The sequence below is a fragment of the Alosa alosa genome, chromosome 3 (assembly GCF_017589495.1).
Source record: "Alosa alosa isolate M-15738 ecotype Scorff River chromosome 3, AALO_Geno_1.1, whole genome shotgun sequence".
NCBI classification, from domain to species: domain Eukaryota; kingdom Metazoa; phylum Chordata; class Actinopteri; order Clupeiformes; family Clupeidae; genus Alosa; species Alosa alosa.
The window spans coordinates 22,173,470-22,185,523 of record NC_063191.1 but is presented as its reverse complement, the minus strand read 5'-3'; the positions used below and the strand labels follow the sequence as shown (position 1 = coordinate 22,185,523).

At 39.6% G+C, this 12,054-nt stretch overlaps 1 protein-coding gene across 1 annotated transcript; it reads right to left on the bottom strand.

Moving 5' to 3' along the window:
• Nucleotides 1–394: 394 nt before the first annotated feature.
• znf148 (zinc finger protein 148) lies at nucleotides 395–11,047 on the bottom strand. Its single transcript, XM_048238278.1, is given in 8 exon segments — nucleotides 395–6,205; nucleotides 6,757–6,875; nucleotides 6,975–7,062; nucleotides 7,225–7,344; nucleotides 7,499–7,624; nucleotides 9,320–9,459; nucleotides 9,462–9,683; nucleotides 10,851–11,047. Coding segments are annotated over 7 exon segments (2,379 nt in total). The 5' UTR covers nucleotides 9,658–9,683; nucleotides 10,851–11,047; the 3' UTR covers nucleotides 395–4,615.
• Between the last annotated feature and the right edge of the window lie 1,007 nt (nucleotides 11,048–12,054).

The window sequence follows — 12,054 nt, the reverse complement described above, 5'->3', positions numbered from 1 at the left end:
ATCTCAGTGGTAGCAGCATCCTGTTTGTATCTGATCTGCATGAGACCATAGTTATTTTCAGAATCATAAGATATTTAGAAGCTAACTGCCCATGCAATTCGCAGAATAGCCAAGGCCTACAGATAACGGAAAAAAAAGGGACACATACCTCTCCTCATAGAAGCATCTGACTAACTTTTTAATACAGCTGAAGTTACCTTTCTTATGTTTACAAAAGGTAAGCCAAAGACTATTGACATAAGGCAGGCATGGTTCAAATTCCTTAACACTGTCTGGGTAAATAAAAAGTATGAAAGACTTGGAACTTTGGGTTTTAGACCTCTGGTCTGTCCTTCGAAGAGGACTGCAGGATATCAAAAGCAAAACTAGGGTATACAAAAAAAGAGAATTAATCCACAATCATTTTGTTTATATTTGGAAAGACAACGTAACACACAAGAAAGACAATCAAAACACAACAATATTCAGTTGAAATCAAATTTCACTTGTCATACAGTATACATAATATTGCATAAATGTATGGTATTCTAAATGAAAACAATTCAGCTACAACATAATGCATACAATACATATAAAAATATAACCAGTGTACAAAAACTGACAAATCAGGGGACATGCGACTCCCCAGAAATGGAATATATCAGAATGTAAGCATGAAAAGGATTAAGAAACCTTCCAATTTAAATGAAACTTTTCAAAACCACATGTAAAAATCTCTCAACATATAAATTACACTAATTTATTGTTTTCTTGATGGTTATTCTGTTCAAAGTATGTGAATGTTCAATCACAGGAGAATTTGAAATGCACAATGACTTTTACAAGCAGCAGTAAAATGTGTCACACAGGTAGGCTGAAAAGAGAAAAAAAAAAACGTCAAATTAGATTCTTGTTCACTCTCTAATGACCAGAAGTAATTTTTTTTCTTCCTCACTCATCTGAAGGGCACTTATGGTCAGAACTTGGCAAAACCAAGTTTCGTGGAGCAGAAATTGTGGTATGACATTGTTTAATGAAAAACAATGTCTAATAATTTAATTATGATTAAAACATATTAACTGATGTGATATTAAGACTATCAATGGCAACCAAAATCCTCGATCAACCAATGACAGGACTCTGTAGCTAAGAGCAAATTTTGCCATAATTAAAATCAAAGCCATTTTACCCCTAGACACTCCAACATTCAATCATTAACATAAAACAGGTGGTCTATCCCAAAGTTATACTTTGTACTAATTCCATGTGAAAAGAATTCAAAATGATCCATTATTGCTGAGAGATGTTTGAGAGAGTTGTGCCACATGTTGACATAAAGAGGAGCAAAAAATGTTAGGCCAGAACAAATAGCTTCATAACTGGGATGTATCAGTAGATATATCAGCACATCCCACCATGTTATATAAGAATTATCCAGCTTATTAAGTAATGCATTTCCAATTATCATCAAGTAGAGCAGACAACTCCCTCCTGAAAGATCCCTGGATGATTTACCCTCAGCTCTGGAACAGTAAGCCACAAATATAACAAAGTTGCAATGTGATCTATAGCAGAACGATGACTAAATATCCCCTGATCCCATAAACCATATTTAGAGAACACAATCTAAGAGGTTACACAATAAAAAAATACACTGAAGATCCAAAATGATTCTGCACTTTCCCAAAAATACTGTTCTCTAAACAAGGCTATACAGTTAAAATGTACAATGTATTTTATAGCAGAGGCAAGCTTTCAATCAACACCATCAAACTAAGGAATGCTAACACAAAGTGTGAAAAGTAACTGCAGTTCAAAGTGGGGGTGTTTTTCCCTGATCGTCAACAGAGATTGGCTATTGAAAAATCAAGGAATTTCACCAGTATGTTTGGCTTAAACCAGAAAATTGAACCTCACAGCATTAGACAAACCAGAGAGCACACTGGCAATTTCATGCAAATGACCCATTCTGCCACGTCCATAACTGTGATGCACTGCAGTGTAATCTGTAAGGCACACCATACTATTATACCAGATTATTTTAACAGTGTGATGTAACCTTATGTTAATAAATGCTCAGACTATCTGCTCACATTTTACAGTTTACACATGCATAAGCAACATGTCAGTGTTTTGGAGGTGATGTGTAATTAATCTTTGCATGGAACTGTCAAACTTTTAAAAGAAAAGGAAATCTGCTATGTAATCAATTTTCAAATGATCAGCTCACATGAAGCAAATACAAGGATTGGAGTAGCTATGTGCACGATACATAATATTATTCTCAAAGAACAAGTTATCATAAGAGCACAACAGTACCAGAAAGGGAAAAGTTCATGCACTGGTCAAAATCAAACAACAATTATAAGCCTGTTCTAACATTACTGTGTGGAACATGTTTAGTGTAATATTAATGTAGAATATACATTATAAAAAAAAAATTCAACATGATTTTTTGTTGTTTTCTACTCGTCACTTTAAACTATCTGAGCAAGTTCTTTACCTACTAGAAGGCCACTATATGCACTGCTGTGACAAGGTGATTTACAATGACCTCAGCCCATATTCAGGAACTGGGAGAGAAATTATGACCTCAAGAAAGTGCATCAGATGAAATGAGCGCAAGACATGGCATTATAAGAAAAAGTGCTTTAAAATCAAACAAATTAAAAAAATGTAACTAGTAAGCTGTGCAAGCCCCAATGACATTGACACTTGAAAAAAAAGCTTTAGCTTTACAACCACAAATTCAGAGTGCAAAAAGTAGACTAGTTTTAACCATTCAAAGGGAGAAGAAATTCAGAAAACAGGACAGTACACAAACTGGTATAGACTAGTGATTACTTCAAAGGCATCTCTCTCTTGACTAATCAATGATACATGATGATATTAGATTATCAAAATGAATGATAAATGCTATTTTTAAAGTCACAATGACTTGAGTCCCAGGCAAACCAAAACCTGATAACTCAATTACATATCCCATCTCAAGCTCCAAGTTTATAAAACGTCAGGGAGGTAAATGTAGACATTAAGGTTGTTAAATGACAAAACCTTCAATGGACATTCCCTATTGAGGAAAGTGTGCAAAGTTCATAACATTTGGATTTTATCCACAAACTGCATTCAACTGCCAACATTCCCCAGATTCCTTGAGGTAAAGTACCTGTTGTTTTCCCCCAATTGTAGCCATCACTGTTTTTTGAAAAGATAAAGTTGGTCTGTATTTACAAATGTGCCCATGTTTGCAGAGGTAAGACACTTTTGCATGCAACAATCTCTCAGCCTGACAAGTTTAAGTTCAGTGTGCAAAAATAGTTTGGGATATCTTGATTTATGTTAAAAAACTATACATTTGGGCTATTGGTCAATTGAATTGAATTGTAAAATGGATGACTTGATAAACAGCAATACAAGAAGGAAAATTAAGTTTAAATTGTCAATCAGCTTAACTTATATACTCTAAGCCCAAACCTCCGCCAACAAGGTTTTCACCAGTGTTGTTTGTTGGTTGGTTGGTTTGTTAGAATGATTACGCTAAACTACAGGTCTGATTTGTTTGAAACTTGGTGGGCATGGGCTGGGCGGCCCAACTCACAGGGCACCTGTATTTTAGTTTGACTTTCCCATTGATGAAATTTGATTTAATTTCTACAAACTGCCATTCTAGTGTAAAATGTTGCAGAATGTAACAGAATGTCAGTAGGCCTACAGTTGTTTTTGTCTGTTCAAATTGACTGCATTTGTTCCAACGGTCTGTGGACTCCAAACAATGTACCATGTATACTTTGCTGATCATTGTTAGTCATTATTAACATTGTATACATAACAATTAGATGGCATACTGAAAAGAAATGACAAAGGAAGAAGTCCTCAAACACAAGCTGAGAAAAGACAGCCAACATTCATAAAATAGCTCATTCCTGTTACAAAACTAAAATCTGTCCGAATCTGAGGCTCATTCAGCTCTGAGCGACTGAGCAGCTCAACTGAAATTGTAATTGTGTGTAATTATCAGGGACCTCTCTGTAAGGAGTACATGGTCTCATTAGTATTGAACGTGTTAAGGTCTAAATGTGATTCATCACACATTTCTGTCAAAACCAGAGACCACCGTGGGAGGCAATGCCATGTCTGCCCTTGTGGCATTTCCCCACGGTCTTATCTTTCCAGGCATGTTTCCCAATAGTAGGTATGTCAGTGCTTGCTTACCCTACTACACACTTTCATTACTTGTCACCTGTGAGACCGAAATTTGATACCTATGCTTCCTAGGTAAACCATCACTGATGAAAGGGGCAGGTGGAGGCACTCCTTGTTTGGATTAACAAAGCTTTAGTTATTTGGCTTCCCCTTAATTTTTTTACTATGTTATATAATAAAATATTAATATTATACTTCAAAAGTGCTAGAAAACTGATTCATTTCAAAATTTGTAAGTGCTGTCTTCCATCTCTGCCAGTATAGGACTTTTTTATCATGTTCGGTTACATGATGAGACAATGATAAAGAATAACATCTAAAATGAAGCATACATTGGCAAAATACAATAAACGAATGTTATAAAGTGCCTTGCAAATAATTACAAAATATCTGTATGTGCATATGTATACACACACATACAAATGTTTTCCAATCACCCAAATGTTTGGCTGCTTGAATGATCAGGGGAGGAGGTCATCTGTGTTCTGGTCTCCGTTACACTGACCAGTGGGAACTCTGAGAAGTCTGCTCCTCCATGACTCCGGAGGCTGACCTGACCATTGGCAATGCTAAACTGGGAGGAGATTCCAGAGCGAGTGCTCTGGAACTGGGAGCGAAAGTTCGGCTCAAACGTGGCAATCTGAAATGTCTGACCAATCCCCTGAACGTCTGTCTTTTTTGAAGAGGTGACCTGCTCAAGGAAGTCTTCGGTGGGGGACACGGCAGACTGGTTAGTTTCGTCCCCGGAGAACGAGAACGAGTGCTGGGAGTCTCCCAGGAGAGCGAAGTGAGGCTTCTCCAGGGTGGACCTTAGAGGAGAGTTGAGGCGGAAGCGGCCAGGTGAGGTCAGCTGTTTGTCAGTTGAGAACAACGGCTGCCCGGCCAAGCTGGGGCTGTCCGTCACAAACGTAAGACTCTGGTTGTTGAGATAGCTGTCGTTCTGACTGGTCCTCTCCAATGCCTGCTGTAAGAACTTTGAGTACTCCTGAAGGAGACTGGACTTCTCGGCGGGTGGTGCCTGAGTGCTGGTCCCCAGAGGCTCTGGCGGGCTGCTCTCAGACACGTCGGATGAGTTGATGGATATGCTGGAGGTGACCTCCGTGTCCGCCACGCTGAAGGAGAGGTCAGGCTGCCCATTGGCTTTGGTGGAGTAGTGGTCGAGTAGGGTTTGCAGTACCTCATCAGGGAGCACGTTCTTCTCATGGTTGGACTTGATCTCCACATTCATGGGCTGGGGCTCCAAGATGGTGGCAGGAACAGTCTCGTCGATGACACTGGCCACCGCTGCCTGAGTGACCGAGGGCTGTGATGCAATGCTTCCCACATTGAGTGCGTAGTCACGGCTGTTGTTGGTTGCCGCTAGGTAACGCTTCTTCTTCAGGAACTGCATGGCATCGTCGTAGTTTGTGCTACTCGTTGCTGGTTTGGGCTGTGCTCCCTGAAGGGTATCGACTGATTCCAAGTTCTCCACGTCCAAAAGACTCTGCTTGTCTACAATCTCAAATGTGTACCTGCTGACTTTGCCTTCCTCAAAGGTAGACAACGGTGACAAGCTCTGTGGTTGCTCCAGAGACTGCTTCAGATTTCTCTTACTAGGTACCTTCTTCAGGACCAGTTTCGGAGGGTTGATCTCATCGGGAGACACCTCCCCAAGTTGTCGGTTGCCTGGAGAGGAGTCGGGGAGCTCCACAGAATACTCGGCTACTACATACTCGTCTTTGACTTTAGAAGTGACGGCATATAGTGGCAGGCTCTCGCTTTTGGTCAACCTCTTCTCTGCTTTCTCCTCGGTGCTGCCACTTCCATCTTTGTCTGTGAGAGCTGTGGCAGAGCCATGGGTCTTCTCACAGGACTTCTGACGTTTTTTCTTTGGCAGCGAACACTCTTTCGCTGGGAAGGAAAAGCTCACCGTCTCGGAGGTCCGCAGCAGTCCCTCTTTAGCGGAGGCTTTGTGTGCTTTCCGGTCCTTGTTCTCGTGGCACATGCGTCTGTGCTTCAGTACTCGGTCCGTTCGGGAGAAGTACTGAGTTCAACAAAGAATGTGACAGCACAGTGTTAAAACACAACAAGCAAGACCGAGCTTACTGCTATGATGAATGCAAATTCTTAGAGGTTAAAGCTGCTGTTGCATTAATCTGGTTATTTATAATTTGTGCTACTTAACACTCCCCAGGTGGACAGGATCATTTGTTTTTTGTTCTAAATTATTCCAGGTAGCCTGAAATATCCTATTCAGGAGGATAGCCTAAAACATTACCTGATTGCATGCCAGCAAATACTTTTTTCCTAAATGACTGGCATGCACTATTTCTGAGTTAATGGAAATGTAAGAGGGAGATCTGTTCAGAAGTTTAAGCACCATTCTATATCAATACTATGAATGACAACTATACCAAAAACACATAGTAAAAACAGTTCAATGGTTTATTGGCAAACTGCTACCGGTAGTCTAAATCGGCAAACAGCTAAATACTGAATCTTATCCAGTATTTTCATATGTTGGGACGCCTTGATGGCAGTTGTCTTTTACATTTACATGCACTTGAGCCTAATGCAGGACAAAAACAAGTATACCTGATGGCAGTAGTCACATTGATAGGGCTTTTCTCCGCTATGTGTTCGCTTGTGTCTTTCCATGTGATACTTCTGGATAAATCTCATCCCGCACTCATCACAGCGAAAAGGCTTCTCCCCTTCAGCATACAAAAACATTTAGTAACATCAGCATATGACACGACAGAACATGAAACATGCTGATAGGATTTTCTATTTCCTCCATATTCCAGCCATACCTGTATGAATCTTCTCGTGCCTTTGAAGCAGGTACTTCTGAATGAAGCGCATGTCACATTGAGTGCACTGAAACGGCTTCTCTCCTGTTAAAAGAGCAAAGTCATCACAAAATGAAACTCTCCACAGATTTAACCACACACAAGAACTTCCTAAAGCAGGCCATCACAGCACCCTCTATCTTTGGCTCCAGCTACAAGCAACGCAACAGTACGTATCTTCATCCATGACTGGTCATGACTGGTCTGACCTGTGAATGAAGACGTGTCTCTGTAGATGATAGTTGGTCCTGAAGGCTGCATTACAGTGCTCACACACATGGGACTTTGGGCTCTGGAGCCCTAGAGATCCATCTTCATTAATGGTGAGAATCTAACAAATAAAATATAATAACAGTAACCAGGGCAAATCAAATGCAGTATGACATTACAATAATACTTGAGCTCTGTGACGTGCACAGTACAAAAAAAGAAGCAACAACGATAATGTACTGTGCATGATATATGAAAAATATAATGTGGTATACCTTCGCAGGAGAGCGCTGCTTCCTTTTCTTCTTCTTATGGCATTCCGAAAGGTCCCTTCCCTGTTTCTTCTCTTTCTTGGTGAGCAGCAGTGAGTCAGAGAGCTTCATCTCCTGCTTGATACTCAACTGTTCAGGAAGAGAGTCGGTTATCCCATTAATGCACGCAAGACTATAAACCTTAACAACAGAGACCGAGTTCGTTGAGAACATGGAGAACATGAGTTCTTCATTGCTGCAGAACACTACCGTAGCTGTGTCGCATTTTCCTAGTGCATTCATTAACAACTGGGAAGTGGAAAAATTCAGACCTCAAGAGGCAACGTCAGTCCTGAGCAACCATTGAACTCAGAATATCACACTTATGCACACAACGTGCGAGATCTTTGAAAACTCCTAGATGAATGTTTTGATGTCACTCGACGTTTTTTATCTTGCGTCCATTCTGTTTACATTATAACTTAGTGCAGTGTCAGCAGGCTAACTAGAAAACAACTTATATTTCTTTTGAAATGTTGCTGAAGTTAAATTAAACTATTTTTGTCTTTCTTCAAACAGTATGTACAATGTAAAAATAAAACCGTATGTACAATGTAAAATATGTAGATAAATTGGCCTACTGTATATGCCGGTCATAATGGTGGTACTTGGAGAGCCAACTGTTTTCTGAGGTGGTACTCATTGTGAAAAGTTTGGGAACCACTGTTCTATATAATATATGACTGACAGAAAAACATAAAAGTTTGCTTTCACCTGGCTTAGGATACGTCAAGCACTGTCTATTGCTACATTAAAATCGCTTCGGCTGGAAATAGAAAACTGGATTTCTGAATACTGAGGGGTCATGGCGACGCCCATTGTTGACTAAGGAATATCGTGGATAACAACGTGATGTTTAGCCTTCTGGCTAGATTGCCTATGAATAGGACAGAAACTAAATCATTTTCATAGTCAAATAATTTGTTGATTATTTTCTTGATTAATCAATAAGTTGTTTGATCGATAAAATGTCTGGAAATTAGGGCTGTGCCATTAATAGAATAAATCTATTAATCGTCAATTACGACTTCCAAGGATTATGAAATATAACGATTATGTTGTTGCATTCCATTTTGCTACAATGCTCTCAATTTATGAAATTTATTAAAGTTAAAAAATCCAGTGTATCCCCTTTTCTTTGCAGGGCTAACTACATGTATTGCATGTGTTTTATGTGTTTTACAGTTGAATTGTATTGAAAATTCCATTTAATTCACTGTTAAATGTGGAAAATGTTTCAAAATTCACAGAGTAATCGTGTTGAATATAAGTGATCTCAAAACTGACCAAAATAATCTTGATTATGATTTTTGCCAAGAAATACAATAAAATAAATGTCGATAAGTGTTTCCTAAAGCCCAAGGAAAGACGTCCACACGTCGCACATGTTTGGTTACTGTCATTGAGGATTAAGTTAATTTTACAATATTAGGAATTGTTGACAACTAATCAATTAGGCTACTCGATTAGTTGTTGCAGCCATACCATTATCTACATGACCAATTTATAGTTGTTAAGTGAATGTTGTCAACTCGTACGGGATGTTTTGAAGTAGGAACTTTTCCACTTCCCAGTTGCATGAGTGCACCATCATTAATATCTTTGTAGTATTCTCATTACTGCAGGACACTTGTCTTTTATTGCCACTCAATGTAATGAGGCAGCATTAATGAAATCATTACATTCTCTCTAGGGACTGAATCCCTGATGTTTGCTTGGCTTGTACCACATTTGAGATCTGAATAAATAGAAGGACACCTGTGCACAGTTTCAGTGTATACTCACAGGCATGTGTAGGGTGTATGGCAGTTTCGGAGGATGCCGCTGGGAGAACTCCGGGTCTTCTTCTCCATCGTTCTTCACCGTCTCCTCATGGACCATCAGCTCATCGTGTGAGATGAGGTGGTGCGACTCAACGTCGCCCCTGTTAGGTCATCATCCTCGTCATCATCCTCAGCCAGCAGGGGGTGGTTAGCCAGTGCTCGTTCACCCATGGGCATCTCATCTAAACCAGCTCTGCCATCCATCCTTGTGCTTCCCAGGGCTCTGGAGGAGTGGTGATGCAAACCTGTTGGCCCACTGCACTTCAACAGCATCCCATCCAGTTTCTCATCAAGGTTCATCTTCAATGGCAGGAGGAGGATTGTGGCTAAGATAAAAAGATGCTTATATTGAAATTCCAAATCAATGCTGGACCAGAAGTGCTTAAATTAGTATAATTGTTAATTCTGAGAACAGACACTGAATAGTATGTAAAACATGAGGAAAAACCATTCTCCATGTCTTGGATAATAGAAACCAATTGATTACAAGAACATGGAAGAAGTAACAAAACATTATTATGCAAGCCCTAGGCCTTTATCAACCACATCCACAGATCAATACGGAAGATGACACACATGCAGGGCCTCACGCCGGATGCTTTACTCGTGCACATGCACTCGTGCATTTGTGGAAGCAAATTCAAAATGTAAAACAACTTGCTCTACGCTGACCTCAGTCTGATGTTTTATAAGTGCGAGATAAAACTCGTTGAGAATTCGTGATGTAACTGAGCTAGCTAATCGCCACTACTGTATCAACAGCTTCATTTGACAGCCGCGTATAACATTAGTTAACTAATCTGCACGACACACACTAAACATCTGAATTAAAGCTTTGAATGCACGGAAATGGCAGTGGTAGTATGAACCCTGCACAGGACAGCAATGTCAACCACCCCAAAAAAGCTTCGATGAGCGATGGCTTGAAAGGGCAACTTCCAAACACGGCCTTCACATTTTAATACAGTTCAAGATCGTGCAGTCTAACGTAAGCTAGTTTGCTATGTAGCTAACTCAAGTTAACATTACTTGGCTAAGTAAACACATCTAAGCCTCTATCTAGAGCTAACAATAAACGATTAACATTAACGTTAGCTTTCGTTGTTACCTGCGAAACATACATGCTAAACTAGCATTATCGATTGCAATTACGAATGTGTCTTACAGTAGCCAGCTTAGGGTTTTGCCAGATTTACTGGGCGCTTAACAACCAACCACAGCAAAGTGTCGAATGTATATTTTAGCAAGCAAGTTTCGGAACGGCATGAATTAGTATTCGTCTACGACTACAAAATTGAACAACTTACAGTCTGGCTTGATAACTGTTAGCCCACTAGCTAACGTTACCTGTCTGTGATCATGAGAAGGCCTGATCAGTCAAAATGTACCGAGATTAATGATGTAAAGTGCAATGATGATTTCGAAACCACAGGCCAAATAGGGCCAGTGTGGTTAGCAAAAACATATACTGCGGAATATGCATCGTTACGTACCAACACCTGCTATTACTGGACCGGTAGGGTCATCATGGTCTGTCTGCAAAAGTTTTCGTCGCTGTGACAGCCAGATCGTACCTTTGCTAGCTCACTAGCTTACTGCATTCCTTCTCCAGTAGTTTTCAGCGGTGCATTGTGGGAAGTTTGCTGCTTGAAAGAAGTGGTTCACGCAGCTGCAGCAGAGCTCTCCTGACCTCAGGTGGTTGGTGGGTTGAAGACAACACGCAGAGGCGTTTCTGGTTAGGCTATTTACATAGAAAAGAGGGACATGTTCCATAATTAATGGTAATTGTCATCGTGTCAAGCAGCAACACTTTGTTGTTCCAGAAAAAAGTTAAGGATTTGGAGAAAAGGGGAATTTTTTTCTGTGAGCAACTTGTGGCTGAAAGAAAGGATAGGCCTACTCATAAGGCAAGGGAGCATAGAGGACCATGTCAAAAAACTTTGAAGGATGATTTGTTTGAAGCAGATAATTCTTAAAAGGTGCCAAATTGGTTAATGTTTAACGCTCAGGACAACCAGCTGTCACAATTTTTTTGTGTGTTGTGTTTGAATGCCGAAATGAGTGACAGCACTAGCTCACACCAGAGATTCTAGGTCTAGGAAAGTGAAAAACAGTCAAAATAATAAAACTGTTAATTTATCAACCAACAAAACAGCTGCATCTCTAAAAAATAGAATATTGTGGAAAAGTCCATTGCATTGCCCAGACCTAGAGATTAAAAGCTCAGAAAACATTGCTGGTGTTTTGACTTAATTAGCTGATTAGAGCTTTTCAGGTCGACATTTCTTTGTTATAAATTCTTTATTATAATATTTTGAGATAGGCTACTGATTTATATGAGCTGTAAACCATAATCATCAAGATTAGAATAATAAAATAAAAAAAGGCTTCAAATATTTCACTTTATATTTCACTAGCCTAATGAATCTAGATTAAAGTTTCTCTTTTTGATATAGGCCTACTTCAAACTATTTATATACTAAAAACTATTCCATCATATTATGCAAAGAGAATATTCTAGCAACTCCCACATGGGAAGAATGTGATGAAATATGTGAAATACAGGTGAAGTGTCATGTGGATGTTGCCTCCTCCTGAAACACTGAGGCCTTTCCATACCATTTGGTTTACAGAGTGCTTGACCATTGTGTAGTGAGAACACTCACTTTTATGCATTTTATGTTTTGCAGTGAGATT